At 40.9% G+C, this 17,387-nt stretch overlaps 2 protein-coding genes across 6 annotated transcripts in view; one reads left to right on the top strand and one right to left on the bottom strand.

The window, feature by feature from the left end:
- lrrc56 (leucine rich repeat containing 56) overlaps positions 1 to 13,614 on the bottom strand; it is a 19,827-nt gene extending 6,213 nt beyond the window's left edge. Inside the window, exons 1-6 of one of the 5 annotated variants that reach the window (XM_010774170.1) lie at positions 13,443 to 13,614; positions 9,513 to 9,687; positions 8,795 to 8,882; positions 7,557 to 7,617; positions 6,304 to 6,400; positions 5,733 to 5,930 (exon numbers count right to left, since the gene is read on the bottom strand). In XM_010774170.1, the coding sequence (XP_010772472.1) occupies positions 5,733 to 5,930; positions 6,304 to 6,400; positions 7,557 to 7,617; positions 8,795 to 8,882; positions 9,513 to 9,674 (606 nt within the window). In that variant the 5' untranslated portion in view covers positions 9,675 to 9,687; positions 13,443 to 13,614. Of the gene's footprint in view, positions 1 to 5,732; positions 5,931 to 6,303; positions 6,401 to 6,554; positions 6,753 to 6,822; positions 6,906 to 7,556; positions 7,618 to 8,794; positions 8,883 to 9,512; positions 9,688 to 10,406; positions 10,490 to 13,442 lie in introns of those variants that run through there. The other 4 variants (XM_010774178.1, XM_010774162.1, XM_010774187.1 and 1 more) reach the window with 4 other exon arrangements.
- Positions 11,288 to 17,387, top strand: part of hrasa (HRas proto-oncogene, GTPase a) — a 15,094-nt gene continuing 8,994 nt past the window's right edge. The window contains exon 1 of the mRNA XM_010774143.1: positions 11,288 to 11,561. The gene's annotated coding sequence lies outside the window, so the exon portion shown is untranslated. The remainder of the gene's footprint in view (positions 11,562 to 17,387) is intronic.

Consider the following 17,387-nt stretch of genomic DNA (forward strand, 5'->3'; position numbering starts at 1 on the left):
CATGTCTCAGCTCCCCTCGGTCTGTACCTACATAGAGAGCACAGGTAAGACACTGTGCGATGTCATGGCTGTACATGAACTGGAATTGTTTAAGACTTTTTCCTCTAATAATGGAGGACAGAGTGCAAGAGCTCACGACGTGACTTGACTTGCATGTTTGGTCGAATTAACTCACCCTCAGATTGTAACATTGTTACGATTATTGTTGGCTCAGAAAAGTTGTCCAGGCCTCCATGTTTACCTTACCTTGGAATGCTCTCATTCAGGAATAATTTTAGAATCCAGGAAGGCCACTGTCTTCCAGATAAAAATTTCTCGAGACCAAAACCATCATTAATTTACCCGCGCCACTCATCCAGGAGTGATCTCTAAAGATTTGGCCACTGATCGCGCGATTCATCGACTACATTGCGCTTTGAGAGCAAACATAGCTAGACGGCCTTTAAAAGCGTGTGCAGGAGGCATTTGGACAGAATCTAACAAATCTGTGATCTCACTCTTGTTCAGAAAGACCATCACGATGTTTCAGGCCTGAACTTTCACGCGCCTCACGGTGAACCCAGGGACAATCGTTCCCGCATCTCTGCACACGAATCCTGACAGGGATTGACGATATCAGAGGGAACCTACACCGTGCCAATCAAATTTATATACTACCGAGCTCATGTACACCTCATGGCGGTGGCGAAATCAGATCGTTTCACACAGACAATCTGCGCATGCTCTTTCCTGGTCTACGTACATGGAATTTGTGAGCTTTATACGCAGCATTATCGTGAATTATTCCCACAATCGTAAGAACACTGTTCTGTCAGTCAAGATCATGCTAGGACCAACAGTATGAGAGCTACTAACTACGGAACGAGCCCAACAACGGGAGGTGTTACACAGAGCGATAGGTAGTAAGTCAAATTGGAGTGCTGTACCCAAAAGTGTAAATGAAAGACCTATGTATAGATGTCTATCTTAAAGAAGGCGTCTGATCCTATACATTGCGTAGTCTTGTGAAGTCACATGTACATGCACTTATCTTCTGACCAAGATGGGAGGTGTCAGCATTTATTACAGATACTACAAAGAATTTCTTCCCAACACTACTCACAACCCATGAGCTTACTTTGTCTTCTAACTCGACTACAACGAATTTGCGGAAAGAAGCGCCACTACAAACTATACCCACTACATGTTAATATTTGAACCTGATCGAAATCATTGATGCACATCGTACATCATGACTGTAACATTGATAAAATAATGGAATGGTGCCACAATGAACTGACACAACATTGAAGCCAACTCGCGTCTGTAAAACGACTTTTAGTGTCCAGGCTACGACTTGTACTTAGATTGCAATCTATCGAATGAGATAAGGTGATGTCAAGAGTTGCTTATCAATTCGCGGAGATGACATTACCATATTACTTTGGTTGCTTTGAGAGAGTACTATATTCATATTGTGTATATACAGCCAGATCTATCTAGAAACCTGAGACACCAGAATTGCGAATATTAATCCGTTTGCATTTACTCTCCTACTAATAAGCATGTATACTTGATACACTTCTTCACATATTCTATTCGCGTATATGCCTTTCTCTTGCACTATCTATGCCTTGTTTGTACGAAGAACTTTTTCAAGGGAGTATTGTGCAAGCGTTCTGTGTCAAGGCCGCCGTCGACCACAGATGATCTGCAGCACGTTACAGAAGCAGACCTGCTGCCTGGTGTTGAAGCCATTCCAACCGCCAGAAGACTTGTGCTGCCTGGGCCACAGAACAGTAAGTGTGATTGAAATGAATACAGTTTCATAACATTAAATTGCCATCACACCAGAGAACAAACTATATAGTTATTTAATGATACATTACATTTTCAACAGAGTAGCATTGTCATGGTTTCAGGTTTGTTTTCCTTAGTTTCATTGTGTTCTAGGAATTTTACTTTGTAGTCTTGTGTGTGTGTGTTCATTTCATTGTTCCTCATGTGTTATTGACTTCCCTTTCCTGTATTTTGGTTGCTGTTTAACAATGTGATTCGTTGTGTCACTGCTCACACCCCTTGTGTTACTTTCTGGTTGGCTGCTTTTATGCCGTTTTGAGTTTTGTAAGTAAAGATACTTATTTGTTTGAAAACTTGCTTTGTTGTGCATTTGGCTTAAGCTCTCCTCTACACATTGTGGGCATATCATTCAGGGTTTAATGTTTTTGAATCTCCTTTGTTCTTCTGTTACAGACTCAACCACTCCAACCTCAGCGTGTCCCTCTCCGGTGTCCGTCTGTTCCACTCCGTCCTTTCCCTCACCAGCATCATCCACAACCACCTTGTCCCCGGGAGCCTGTTACGCTTTTGTGCCTAACTGGGTAGACAATTTCCAAATACCATGGCAGAAGCTCCCTGAAGAGTTACTGCAGAGTTTGGAAAGGCAGAGAAGACCGAGTCCGCGACTACGCCGAGCGATGGTAAGGATTGTGGTATCGGAGATTATGAAGGTGTCTAATAATCCAGCCAAACGCAACACTACAGAGATAGGCAAAATAATGGTGGCCAAGTATCCAAAATCCTTACAGGATGTCATCGAGGGTGATGTTGTTGGACCTGGATACCATTCACTGGTAAAGCAACTCCAAGCGCAAATTGAAAATGTTAAACGACCCAACAGACCAAAAATAATGAAATGCAAGGCCACATCAGATGATTATGACACAGAGGAAGTTCCAGAAAAAAAAAGATCCGGTGTTCAAGACACGTATGGCTGCGTCAACTGGGAGCCGAAACATTTGCCACTCTCCGAGACTGTGGAGAGTCAGCAAGAAAAAAAAGAAAAGACGAAGAATATGTTTGAAGAGATAAACTACAATACAGACGATGTGAGAACATTAGTACAGTCCACCTATTACAGTGTTTCCCCTAGGTTGACTGCCTTGGCAGGGTGCCCCCCCGGAAAAAAAAAATCGGGGCACCCACATTTTTGTTATCCTCTGGAGCAGAGAGTGGAGCTGTGGATTATTGTTATTGATATCATACAGTAACAAAGTATTTGTACATTAAAAAGTAATAAAGTACAGTGTTACACTGTACTAATTACTTTTATTCAAACTGTATTCCCTTCTTATCATGTAGCCTACACTTCTTCCTTTCATTGATACATTTAAATCACCTGACTACAGCAAATAACATACCTGCTGCATTCTTCATGAGATGAACTCAAAGATCTAAAACATTTTCTATATACACAAAATAACCATTTCTCTCAAATATTGTTCACAAATCTGAAAAAATCTGTGATAGTGAGCACTTCTCCTTTGCCGAGATAATCCATCCCACCTCACAGGTGTGGCATATAAAGATGCTGATTAGACAGCATGATTATTGCACAGGTGTGCCTTAGGCTGGCCACAATAAAAGGCCACTCTGAAACGTGCAGTTTTGCTTTATTGGGGGGGTCTGGGGGGTCCGAAAACCAGTCAGTATCTGCTGTGAGGGTTAGGATTAGGGCTAGGGAATGCTCCGGTTTTTGGACAAAATTAACATGGGATCACTCCGGTCAATCTGAGACTGCCAAGGGCACACANAGCACCCTTTTCTGACGTCAGGAAAATTCAAATCTATATCAGCTCCATTGCAGCCCCGTTTTTAGAGATTTGGGTATGGAGGAAAAGAGAGAGGGTTGTGTTTTCTGACACTTGACTTGGTGAGTTCCCTGACACACCGGGGACACATATTCATGTATAAAAGACGTACAAAAGTGCATTTTGCATGATAGGTCCCCTTTCACTTCTCTGATGGATGGAGAGAGAGAAAGAGAGAGAGTCCAGTACATTTCTCCAATAAGAACACCATTGCCCTTCATCAAACCACACAAATGCAATGAATGAAAAAGAGAGTTAAGGCCTGGCATGGAGGGAATGAAGGAGAAAAGAGGAGGAGAATGAGGGCTGGTTAGAGAGGAAGCGGATGTGTGTGTGTGTTTGTGTGTGTTCGATAGAAAGAGAGTGAGAAAGAGCAAGAGGAGTGATAGTTTGGCAAGAGAGCAAATCCAAGAACCCCTCAGTCACTACAAAGCACAGGCTAATGCATATTCAGCTCAGCATCTCCCCTCATTGCCCTAGTTTCCTAATTAATGCTCTGCTGGTGGGTGTAAATAAACACATTCACAGTGGCACAAAAACTCAGCACACTGTGTCTTGAATCAGCGAAAAGTAGAAAGCTTCTGCACTGGATATCCAGCAACAGCAAATATCTCTGAAAAAGTCCATTGTGAGCTGCTTTATGCTAAATGTATTGGCCAGTTTTCAAGTAGATAAGATAAGATTTGCTTTATTGATTCAAATGTAGGACATTTTTTTACGTCACAGCAGCACTGCACATGATGTGATATTGAAAAAGAGTAAGTCTGTGTAATTACTAAGTATGTTTGGTTATTTTGATTCCTCCGGCTGCCTGTGTCCCATCTGATGCGTTGAAGGCCCAAACACAGAGCGGCGAGATCATACGGATACTTTCATGTCTCAGCGCATGCTAATTACATTTTGGTCATTATCTGATAAAGCCATGAGAGCGGACAGTGGGCCGGCACAGGATCTAACTGAATGATACCTACAGGAGAACCACAAGTTGCATTTTCAAGTGGGCTTCAACAACATCCAGGATTTTAAAGTGGTCATATTAATAAAACATGTCAATGGTGATAAACAGTTGAAGTGCCTATCAATCAAAACTGTGGCATGAGACAACCCAACCATCTTTTGGTGGGATGCCTAGGTAAGAAAACACATGATTCAACAAGCCAATCAGATTTGGCTTCCCTTTCTATGTCACATGCAGACTCATAAGAATGGGATGCCCCCAATCTGAGTATCTCTCCCAATGGCTTGAGATCTACTTTTGCAATTTTTCTCACAATCCTATCTGGACATTTGCAGGAGAAGAGCTGAAAGAGACAGGCGCTAACACGGAGCATTTCAGACAGAGGGTTCACACGGGTCATTTAGACAGAGAGTATGATCATATAAGCAAGTAAACATGTTCTTTTAGAAACCTAAAAGAAAGAAAGAACATTCAAATGTGCATGATTTGTCCCCTATGAGTGTATTCTGTTGTTATATGTTCATCTGGATAACACATTAGTGAAATGTCTAGACACATGCAACTTCCTCAAATGTTTCCCTTGCATTATCATCAATGCATCATCATGCTTGGATGGTGACACGATAGAGTGGTGCATGAATGATGATTTATGTAGGTCGACCCGAAAGTTGGCACTGGTTCTCTTGACAAAAAGAAATGCGATTTTTCAAATGGATTATAGAAAAATGCAGAAAATAAGTAAATAAATATGATACTTACACACCTTTTTCTTTTTGAAGCGTAAATGTAATCACCAGAAGTGAAATGCTTAATAAACGTAATGCTTACAATACACCATGGTCAACAGCACTAAGCTAAAGGCAGACTCATGTTCCTCATCATGATGTTTAGCAGTCTCAACTAGCCACGTGTTAGCAACCGATGTTTTTTTATTACAAATAGAAGCTTTAGACTGTTGCTATGTCGTAGTACAACATGTTTAAGCCTGTGTTAACCATAGACTTTATTATATCCAAAAAATACTGACTTTGGGACAAGGGAAATGGAAATTCTAAAATATAATTTCCAGATTGTAGGACTCATTCCTGCACCATTGTAGTTCAGTATTGTTATTTTGTGTTAACTTATAAATAATGTTACACTACCTGTTTAGCAGGGGGGTTTGGGAGCACACACACAGGGTTTCCCTCCAGGGTTAGTGTCTGGAGTTTGCCACACAGCCCCAGGTATTGAATCTGGACCAGGTCGTCCACATTGTTCCCTTCCAGATCTAACAGCTGCAGGTTCTCCAGCATGCCCGCCTGACTCAGGTCCGACACATTGTTATAGGCAAGGTACAACTCCTGAAACAGAGAGAGGATATGCATACAGCGTAAAAGAGATTGGTAGAGGGGAAGATAAGGTTATGAGACAGTTTGAAAAACGAACACACAGGAGAGGTATTAAAGGCAACATTTGTGGGATTTGAATAAAATAAACTATGTAAATGATCAAACAAAAATCTCAGGTCTCTAATTGCTAATCAACCTTATCATCGTTTCTTTCGAATATGTCCTTACTTTTTTTTCTCTCTCAATGAATCAATCACATTTTAATTATATAGCCCAATATCAGAAATTGCATATTTGTCTTAAAGTTTGTGGCACAAAAATATGAACTTGTGAATACATTCATTTCATCCCAACACAGAGACTTTTTATTTATCTCCAGCTCTACCTTTAGGGAGGACAAAGTAGAGAGGCCATCTAGGTGTTGTAGGGAGCAGCGGGACATCCACAGCACCTCCAGGTGGGAGAGGGTGGTTCCCAGGTCTCTAAGGAGACAAAATAGAACAAACTTGATTTAGAGGCAGGGACGGGTGTTACCCAACGCAGTGAATCATGGGAAAGGCTATCCATCGCTTGGCTACTGAAGCTCGAAGCTCTTTTCTCTCCCCCCAATCTGGAGGCCACTCCTCTGCCTCTCACTTGTCTCTGCAGCACAGCCCTGCTCTGAGTCTCAGTCCATGTGTCTACAGCTCCTCAATACCCTCTCCACTACAGCTCCCAGAGCAGGAAATGCTATCAGAGGCAGCGCACGTCCGGCTGGCTCTGCTTCGCTACTCTCAGGGCGGAGCAGACAGCCGCCTATCTTTCTGTTTGTACTCTCTTATCCCTCTGTGGTCTCTCGGGTAACAATCCTCCACCTGTCCTGTTCGGAACATTTGCAATGTGTGTCGTCCCGCAGGTTAATTACTTTTCTTCCATCAGTTTTTGATGACACAGCTGTGGCTGCAATCAAGTTGGTAGGACACTACATATGAACTGTGCAAATGTTCTGTCTTTTCGTCCGAGTAGACAAATGTGAAAGCTGATATGCCACAAACCTGCCGTTTCTTATTGTGAGACAGGTGGGGGAACCTGTTCTCAATGTGTTTTAGCTCTAAGACTGTACTGAACACCTTTGTTGGTGTCGGTTTTACAAGCAGCAACATGCATCCTACATACAGAAACATTACATAACAAGTCCCTGTTGGAAAGTCAGGGGGACCAAAAAGAAAAGACACACATTTTTCCTCTTACCTGTTCTCTTTTTTATCAACCTCAAATGTTTAACTGTGGGTTGCCAAATGATGGAGACATTAGCTGCAGAGATGTCTGCCTTTTCTTAAAATATAATGGAACTAGATAGCTTGTAGTGCTCAAAGCTCCAAAAATAAATTTAAAAGACTCAACATATCTCTTTGCAGTAATTATGACCCGCTTACTCAAAAAATAATGGACAGACTTCATTGTGTATTTTGGTTAACTCTTACCTTAGCAACATATTTGGTTTTGGTTTCAAGATATGTATCTTTTTCGGAGTACGTAGTATTCCATGAGTAAGATTTCCGTATAACACGAGATTGAATGTGCGTGTTCTCGTAGGATAAGTTTGCAATTTAGGAATTCAATACAATAATGATTTGGATTATATAACATTACACTTACCTCACTGACAAAATTGTGCTGTTGTTCATTTTGAGCCGCACCAGTTTGGGCAAGTAAGCACCTGCAAGATGATTAGATAAACAAAGCTATTTCAATCACTAAACATGTAACAGTGGGGTGATTGTTTATTGGATTTTCAACAAACTCTTTGAATTACTTCCAAAAGAACCTTTTCAGGCCTTTGACAAATAGCTGAACCTAGAAGTACCTAAAGGGACAGAATATGCATTTGTCACATATGCTTGCACTTGTTGTGCAATCTACAATTTTCTGAGGACAAGGGTGAGCAAAAGGGAGATGCTCTTCCAACATTATCAGCTCAGTCATCCTGCACTGAGGTTGGCACACCTGAGAGGAGATCAAGAACGGATATGTTCCGTGCGTCATAGCAATGTTTCTATTTGTGGTTATTAAAAGTGTATATCATGAATCATCATTGTACAGAGTGTAAGAAACTTAATGTCTGTTTTTTTACTTAAAGGTCCCATGTCATGGCCATTTCTACTGATCATAATTCCATTGTTGAGGTATACTAAAATAAATGTATATTGTGCAATTTCCAAAATCACATTGGTTTCTCATACAGCATCTCTGTATAATATGTGTATTCACTCTTTGTCCTAAACGGCTTGTTGGAGCTCCTGCCCCCCCCCTCCTTGTGAGCCCAGTGGCCATCTGCGAGACAGTGAAACCCAGCCCGAAACACACACACACACAAGCAGCCTGGCTGGGAGTTTGTGTGTGTGCCCAGGCTGAGTACCGCAGTGTCTCGCCGACCCCACACCAGTGAGCCAGCTCACAGTGTCCCGCTCCTCGCAGCAGCGAGCGTTGCAACGTCCCGCCTCGTGTGTGTGTGTGTGTGGAAGTCCGCGGATTGGTCCAAACGTAACGGACCAATCTGAGGAGCCGTTACGTTACGTTACGTCACTATACACGAAATACGTCACTATACCCAAGAAGTAAACAATGGAAAAAGAGAAATCCCCAACGAGGCGTTCTGGGGCAGCATAGACAGGTATTTTCTGTGTTAGAGTTTTACTCGCTACAGAGTGTACTTTGAGGGTTTGTGACTCTGCAGACCGTTTACATGCAGAAAAAGCTACATAACACACAAGGGGACAGGTAATAACCAGAAAAGCCTGACATGGGACCTTTAAGAGTTACTGAGTCCGTGATCCCCAACGAGTACCCACACACACTTTGCACATGGTCAAATAATAGATGTATCTGTTTCTTACCAAAGTTACCCAGTGTGTTTTCTTGTGTGTCCAAGCAGATCTCCAGTGAGGACAGGTGAGAGAGGTCCTGAGTTCCACACAGTAATTTCTGAGGGACAGAAATCAAAAAGCATTTAAATGGGTCCTAATATCCTTATTTTCAGGTTTCATATTAGTATTTTGTGACTCTATTGTGACATGCTTATATGCTTTAATGTTCAAAAGGTGCTTTATTTGTCTCACACTGCCTGTGTTGCAGCACCTCTTTTCACCCTCTGTCTGAAACCAGAGATGTCCCACCTAGCCTATCACGTACAATGTGTTGGAGCGTTAGCCAATAGATGCAGGAGAGTTACAGTATGTAGTGATGTCACTATGTCACGGAAGTAAACAAAGGACTCCAATGGAGGCGTTTCAGGCGTGGGGGAGTGTGTGAGAGAGAAACACCATCTTTGGGATTTTAGCCTTTGCAGACCATGTATACACATTTGTTTAACACAATACAGGAAAGGGAAACCCGAAAAAGCATAATAGGGCCCCCTTAATGAACTGGATTTTGTGTTTACTCATCAAAGTTTTTTACATCAACATTGACCTTAGACACGTATAACTTGATTAATAATAAACAAGCCTATTAGTAAGACTAACCACATGTAACAATGAGACAATGGAAAACTTTGTGTACAAATGTTGGTGGTATAAACACTGACTGTATCTTTAGGCCATTCTGCAAATTTACCAGCTTCTCTGGAGAAAGGGAAACATCCACTGCTTCTGCGTCCTCACATGGTTTGGTGGCAGGAGTTGGGTTGATGTGTCCTGATCCACTCAGCTCAGTGACTAGGACCCGAGCTGTGCCAGGCCGGACTCCCTTAGCCACAGAACCATGACAGCAACTCATCTCTCACAGGAACCTGACATGAACAAAATGGATGTATAGGAAATACTCATCTATCCATAGATGTCTATCTAGACAGACGTTGATGTAAATATCTATTCACTCAGTTTTGGACTCAAAGGTCCACATCAGTCAAATATATCATAAAGAAAAAAATATGAAAAGGAAGGAACCAAATGTTTGCAAAAACAAGAGGAAAAGTCCAGCTATGAGTCGCTTTTTAAAGGCTCAGTTATGTATGATTATATTTGTTGTACCAATACAATCGATACAAATATTACATAAATTCCAAAAAAGCAAAAAAAGTAGTAAGATTACAATCACAGACGTATGACTAGCGCTTGTCCATGTTGTTAGCTGAGTAACAATAAGAATGGTTCATTAAACAGCAAGCACAAAAGATGACTGTGTCACCATCATTTAATTCCCGATAATTGTTCCTTAGTCACTTTGTTCAGCACATTTAGCGCTTTGTCTGCCATAAAGAACAACACATATTTATTTTAACCTGTTTGGTCAAAGCAAACACGACATCACATTTAATGTCATATCGTATGTTTATCTAGTTTAGCATTATCCAATTCGCGTTAAATTAGCTAACAAACTAGCATAACTGCTATGGTTAATTGTTGACAAATGCGGGAGGCAATATAATAATATTTTATTTAAGCTAAACCCAACAACAAGGACTTTAAACGCATTATTATTATACATATTTAGATAGTTCATATGTACCTGTTGCAGGAAACTGCAGACTAAACATATACATACATTTCACTGACTGAGATCACTTTGCTTAGAAGCAAAAGTTTGCTTGACAACCACATACGACTTCCTGGAAACGGTACTAAGAGACCTGTGGCTCCCTGGGATATGTAGTTCACATTAACAATTAGCGCATCAGTGAAACTCTTGAGGTTAATGCTTAACTAAACGCTATCTGTTATATCATCAAAGATTCATTTCTAAGCATCTGTTTTCTACTACAGAAGCCTTAACCCAGTGAACAACCTACGCTTGTGTGGTGCTGCCTTCACATGTCCCTTGTAAGCTCTGACTTTGGAGCTTTACATTTTTCAGAATGTACATCTGACAATAATATTGTCAGATGTCAAATCATAGAATGTGAGTGTTTTGGTTGACATGTCTTTTATTAAAATCAAATCAATTCCAAATGAATGTATATATTACCCACTGGATGTATGCGTTCTTAAATAACAGTAAGGCACTGGTAATATAACATTTGGGAGAAACAAAAAACTATTCAAAGTCAAATGTGTCAGTGATTTGTTAAATGCTTGGATGGTTTATTGAGTTTGGATGGTGGTTATTTTTCTCAGGTGGGTGAGGTTTTCATGGGGACATTTTACTTTGTTTAAAGCCTGGCTTTTCTGCTTGTTCTAAATTGAAATAATAAAACATGCATTTATAACTTAGAGTCTTTGTCTGTCACATTCAAGGGACACTCTGTAAACCTGCTTTAAGTGCATAGGTCAAACTGTAAATACTGATCTTCATCGCTGAGTGTCCATATTTCCGGCAGTACGTGAACGTAGCAGTAACATGCATGGTAACCGGGGCGGTTCTATGTTTGATAGAGCTGGGCGTGGGCTCGACACTCCTCATCCCTCTGCTCTCTGTGGAAGCACATTGTTCAACGCGGGCTCATTTTACCCAGAACCAATGAATGCATTGGTGCATTTTAGATACTGAAAATTAAACACGTTATCGGGTAGAATAAGGTGCAGATATCTGAAGACGAAGGGAAACGGACCAGGACCATTTTATTTTTCTTCTCATTTCATTGGAGAGGCCACAGAGTTGAACGATTTTTTTTCTTCTCCGGTAGACGAAACGTCGCTCTTGTCGCTAATTAGACCTCTGCTTGTTGTAAGTATGCAGTGCACATTCCTGTGTCCGAAATATGTCGGCAGTGACTGTTTTTGTCTAGCCAAAACGTTCCGCTTTAAAAAGCTTTCAGTGTTTTGGGCACCACTGGAGGTTGCGTTCCACAGTTAAAACATGTTAGCTAGCTATCATAACATTTTTAATTCAACCATTTATCTGTCGAGCTCAACAACTCATGCTTGCTCTTATTGGCTACATATACTGGGAACAACATGGGTCATGGATTTTGCATACAGTATGTTGTTTTTAAAACAATTATCTATTTTGATAAACAGTCAGCCTTGAGTTCGTGTGTTGTAACTTGGTTATGTAGGCTTAACATTAGACCGCCCTAAATTCCCCTATCATTTCACTTTAGAAAATAAACCGAATGTATTCAAAATACCAATATTGGGGATTTTACTTTCTTTGGCCTATGTTCTTGTCCAGTGGAAAGACAGTGTTGAATATGAGGTTTCTGCTGCCGATAGTGGCCACACACACAAGTAACGTCAGGGTGACGCCCCGTCACACTGAGTAAAAACGGAATGTATCACTGCGGAAGTTAGAGTCCATTACGAGGCATTTAGGGAGCTGACTTCTGAATGATTCCTCTCTGCAAGCTGTCTGTTAAAACTGTTTAGTATGTTTAAAGCCTATATTATGGTTAAGACAGCACTAATGTTGAATTGGCCATGATTTAAATGATGACCATTGGAGCTGTTACACTAGAGCAGAAACGATGTACTCATCCTGAACTGAGGTAAACATGAGGCAGAATGAATTGTATTCATCTTAAAAAGTAGTAGTAACATTACGTTGGTGCCCTATTTAAAAACAAAGCAGAAAGATGTTTGATTTTGTCTATTGTTGTCTTTTGTGGCATATTATTGTACCTGGCTGCTGAGCAAAGCCTCATATATGAGACACATGTAACAGATAGTTTTTCCAGGTTGGAGTACATTGTTCTACATGGATTCCTTTAAGGCGGTATAGTGGGAATTTGACATCAGCAGTGTCAGAAGCATTCAGAGTGAAGGCAAGATTCCAGGCAGCTGGAAAACAGCTGGAGATAGTCCAGCCAGTGATCGAGGTGTGATGGTAATCTCTTGTCCCCTCCTCTGAACAGCTGGAGACTGGGTGGTGCCCAGCTACTTGCCAAAACAAGTGGACACTTATGGGTACCAACTATTTATAAAATGACAATGTTTGATACTGCTTTCATCTCAAGGTGTTGTTTACATCTGTTGACATAGCCTATTGTAGGGCTATTTTTGTATGTTAAGTGCTGGCATACCCCTGCATTTATATTGTACTTACATCTGTTTATATGAGTTTGGTTGTTGTGATTTTTTTATTTTTAGAACTGACTTGCATCCTCTACAGGTCCTACCCTTTAAACAGTTAGACAATATTCAACTGTTCCCCTGAATAAAATCAAAAAAGGCCACTGATGAGTTTGGGGGTGTTTGGTGTCTGATTATAAGCCCCGTGGCTCCTCTAACTGGCAGGCCTTTGTGAGGAGGTCAGATGGCCTTTTCATCTCTGCTGCTGCCTCCACCGTCTCACCCTACTCGACAAGCTGAAAGGATGACCCAGTGGGGAAAAGGTCACTTGTTCTCCAGTGCCAGAGCAGCTTGTTAAAGCACACGCAGAAACTCCTTATATAAATGTTTGTAAGGAAGAAAATCTGGAGAGGATGCATTCTTTATCAAAGGATTTTCTCTTAAGATTCTGTTTGAGCAAAACTCTAGTTTCATTCATGTTTTGGTATTTTCACTGGCTTCCTACCCCATAGTGCTGTTTTTCTAAAGAGTCTACCAGCTAGATACATCCCTGAGTTTATAGACTTCATAAGAATTGCTTAAAGTCTACCTCACTTACTTGTGTTTCATTGGTCTCAGAGAGCAGGATAGTGATTCCTCAGCTGCCGGTCAACACTTGTGTTTGGATGCTGTTTAGGCCGATGATGTCATTGGAGAGCGGTGGGCTATAAGGATCTAGGATGGGTCTTGGAGTCTCAGTCTTCGACCGTGATACCTCCCTAGAGAGGGTCTCCTTACCATCATCGCTCCATTAAAAATCTATTATCTCTGCACCGGGCTTGTGGCTCTGCCAGTATGGATTCTTTAACCAATTAAGAACTTTAATGGAGAGCAGAATGCATGCTGAGGAGGACTGCCATGCCCTCCTTCTTGGGGCATGTGTTTGGAATTGTTTTCCAGGTTATAGAGAAGGTTAAGAGATGAATATGTGCTGCTGTTATCAGAGCCATGCATGCAGCCAAATTACCAGCGAGAAAGTTTGAGAACATTTTCTTTATCGATTTCTTTCTAAATGTTTCGGTTTCCATTTCGACCCCTCCCTCCTGTGGTTTTCTGTGCCCTTGGCATATAGTAAGAGAAGCCCTCTCTCCCCCCCTCGCCCTCAGACTCTCTCCTCCCATCACCCCTCTCGCTGCTCTGTACTCGCACCCTCCGTAAGCTGTCATGTAAGATTATCCTCTTGGTCCAGGCAGGGCTCTAGAGTTTCAAAACGAACTGTTAATTTCCCAGGCTGGAGGTGCCGAGCTATAAATAACCCTAAACACAGACATACTGCATAGTGCTGCTTCTTGGTCAGAGAAGGAGAAAAGCTTTCCAAAGGTTTGGAGAGTTTATATTATGTCGACTTGTAGATGACACAGCTGCTATGGCTGTCTCAATGTCAGGCATGTAAACAGTGGTAGCTCAAACTAACTTTGTTCTCCATTAATGAGCTGATGTGTTACTACAAGTCGCATTGCTGTGGGATTTTTATTGTTTGCAAGACATACATTGAATGAAGAGTGTCACTGAGTTCTGCATTCACAAATGCGGCCAGCTTTTTATTTTATGGGGCAAATAAGGACAGGTTAACAATTCGGTGACTGGTATTACTGTAAGAAGTGTTGAACACAGTGCATCGGTCTTTCACTTTAGTTACATTTGTAGTAATATCAAAGTGTAGAAAAACATGGTTTCTAGTACAATTCCTGCATACAACATCTTACTACAAAGGTATTGGTGTCATTTATGAAGTAAAATAAAATAGCAATACTAATTCTGCACAGGCCCATTTTAGAAAAGAAGAAAATATTACATTATTTGATATTGTATTTATTGCTGCATCATGTGTTCATCCCCAAAAATAATTTAATTGAATTAATCTTTGAATTAACTTAAAAAATGATTTGTTGATGATGAATTGAACTACTAATCCGATTCTTCTCAAGTAACTAAAGCAGTCAAATAAATGTAGTGGAGTTAATCGTACAATATTCTCTGAATTGTACTGGTTTTGAAGTATAAAGTATCAGGAAATGGAATGAGAGTACTTGATTAAATGTACTTAGTTACTGTTGAATACTGACTGCAGTTGAGGACATGGCACTGTTATAGGGGCAGGATAACCATTTTCGTGCAGAACAACAACAAAAAACGTTGACAAATTGTTCATGCTTTGTCCCCATGTGTGAATGACATATGTGAAAAGATTGATGCATGATGTTGACTGTGATCTCCAGAGTCTCTGTCCTCATCCCTCCTTTCTGCGTGCACAAAGGGCAGCTCTGTGTGAGTCCCTACTGACAACAAGTGGCCCTGAAAAAGCGACAGCATCGTGCTATCAATGATTAATTTTGCTATTCATCTCCATATGTATGTGTGGATTATTAATCAGCAGCTGACTTGGCCTAGTTTGAGAAGAGATGGCACTTGTCTCTGTTTTCTTTCCTCCAGTCTCCCAGTAGTGTGCGCAGTGTGTTAAATCTGCATTTTAGGCTCTACAGTTCCGTGGTTTGGCAGGTGCACACTTGAGATCTGGTTATGTGGAAGACATGTGGCAACCAACCGTGTCAGATCTGGAGAGCTGGGGGTGTTGGGAGAGTGCAGGTGTCACTCTGTATTGTTTTTATCTGTCTGCGACCTACATTTAGCATCAAAACAGTTAAATTCAGTGCACTTTATTGGCATACGGGTTCATGAACTTGGAATAGAAAGAACTTGTAATTAGGATTGAAGTTTTGCTACATTTGGATCTATATTGGTTACTAAAAGGCATGTAGTTGTGTGCATAAATATGTCACGATGGGCATTTGTCATAAACTTGACATGGTATTAAAGCACACCATCAGCTTTAATGAATGAGTAAAGCTTGTGAGTATCCTGAATGTATTGGGATGATTTGATTAAAAAGATAATATTACTTTTCGTACAGATTTATCATATTTATGGTATCAATGCTACAGTTAAAACCATCACTATAATCAATTACAAACATGAATGAAACTTTATTTAGATATGTGATCGTGTTAAGTGCCATTTATCAAGGAAAACTACAGACTGACACTAAATGTTTGAAGCTGAGCCCATTTTGATATTTATATAAGAATTTAGAAAAATCTGTTAACATTATATCAGCCAATTTAGGTTCAATAGGAGAAACACATTACAAAAATAAAAAATGATGTAAGCAGTCTACTGAATGGGACATTCAACAGTTTAAAAAGTTCCCTCTGGTCGAAGCTATGTAATGGCTACACCTTTTCGAAAGGACCTCAATATTTGGCATTTCTGTACTGAAATATGTGTCTGAGCTAATAATGAAGATAATTGTTAGTTGATGGCACACCCCTCATCCCTTTGAAAGTCGACATTCTCTTCTATCCCAGTGACCAATCTATTTAGCATCCATGCTGTTTCCATCACATTAAGCCAGCCCTGATGTGAATCCTCGCCCTGTCTCCAGCCTGCAGTGACCGAAGGTGTTCCAGCGTCCGCCCTGCACCAGTCTCTCTGCTGCACAGCTGCTGTTTGTTTGGTTAAAGGAGGCTGTGAGGAGCGATGCTGGCTCTGCGGCTCTGCCACGCTCCCTGAGCTCCAGCACTGTGCACCAGGTTGATTTATTTACAGTGAGGGAAAAGGAAGCTAAATGTTTGGCCCCAAGATTGACGGGTCAGGATAATTCCTTTCCTGTTGTGTTTGAGAATTATAGCAGTGAGGGTGTTTTTACGAGGAGGCCATTGTTGATATTGGGGACGGTGTTCATTGCTACCTGTACCATTAAGGCGAGCAATGGCTTACGGGATCACGGATGCGTTGCAGGAACATGTGTGTGTGTCTGTGTGTCTGTGTGTCTGCCTGTGTGTGTCTGTGTGTCATTGAATGAGCAGCTTAATGGCTGTGTCTTCAGTTAGCAAGTCTGCTATTCTGTCAATCATTAACATCAGTGAGCCAGTCTCAGTCCTGGCTAATCTTAGTCTGCCCTCACTTGAGCACAGTCACACACACCTCAGACACAAATAACACTACGTCTTATACACTGGTGCATGCAGATTCTCCTAGAGACAAATAGCACAGGTGCATGTCTGTTACTCATGACTGATTTTATACCCGTTATGCTTTTGGATGTTTTGCATGATGTCCTTTCAGGAAACTGTCATCATGTCACCTCCTTTTCTACAAGTTAAAGATTCACTGTGTGTGTGTGTGTGTGTGTGTGTGTGTGTGTGTGTGTGTGTGTGTGTGTGTGTCTAGACACCACAAGTGGGCATTACAGGACACATGCAACCTTTTCAAGAAAAATCCTTTCAGCTTACTGTGAATAACTTTTACCCCCTATTATAAAATAAATATATATTGTCTCCATCCTTTTAGCGACACAAATATATATTATGTTGATCTTATTTTCTGGCTAGAATATACTGACACAATAACAAAAGGAGATCCTTGAAGTATTAATAAAATCAACACTTGCTGAACAGCATTACAATCAATGACAAACCATTTATCAAAAGATAATGTACATGTG

The sequence above is a fragment of the Notothenia coriiceps genome, unplaced genomic scaffold (assembly GCF_000735185.1).
Source record: "Notothenia coriiceps isolate Sejong01 unplaced genomic scaffold, NC01 NC01_scaffold00000339, whole genome shotgun sequence".
In the NCBI taxonomy this organism is placed as follows: domain Eukaryota; kingdom Metazoa; phylum Chordata; class Actinopteri; order Perciformes; family Nototheniidae; genus Notothenia; species Notothenia coriiceps.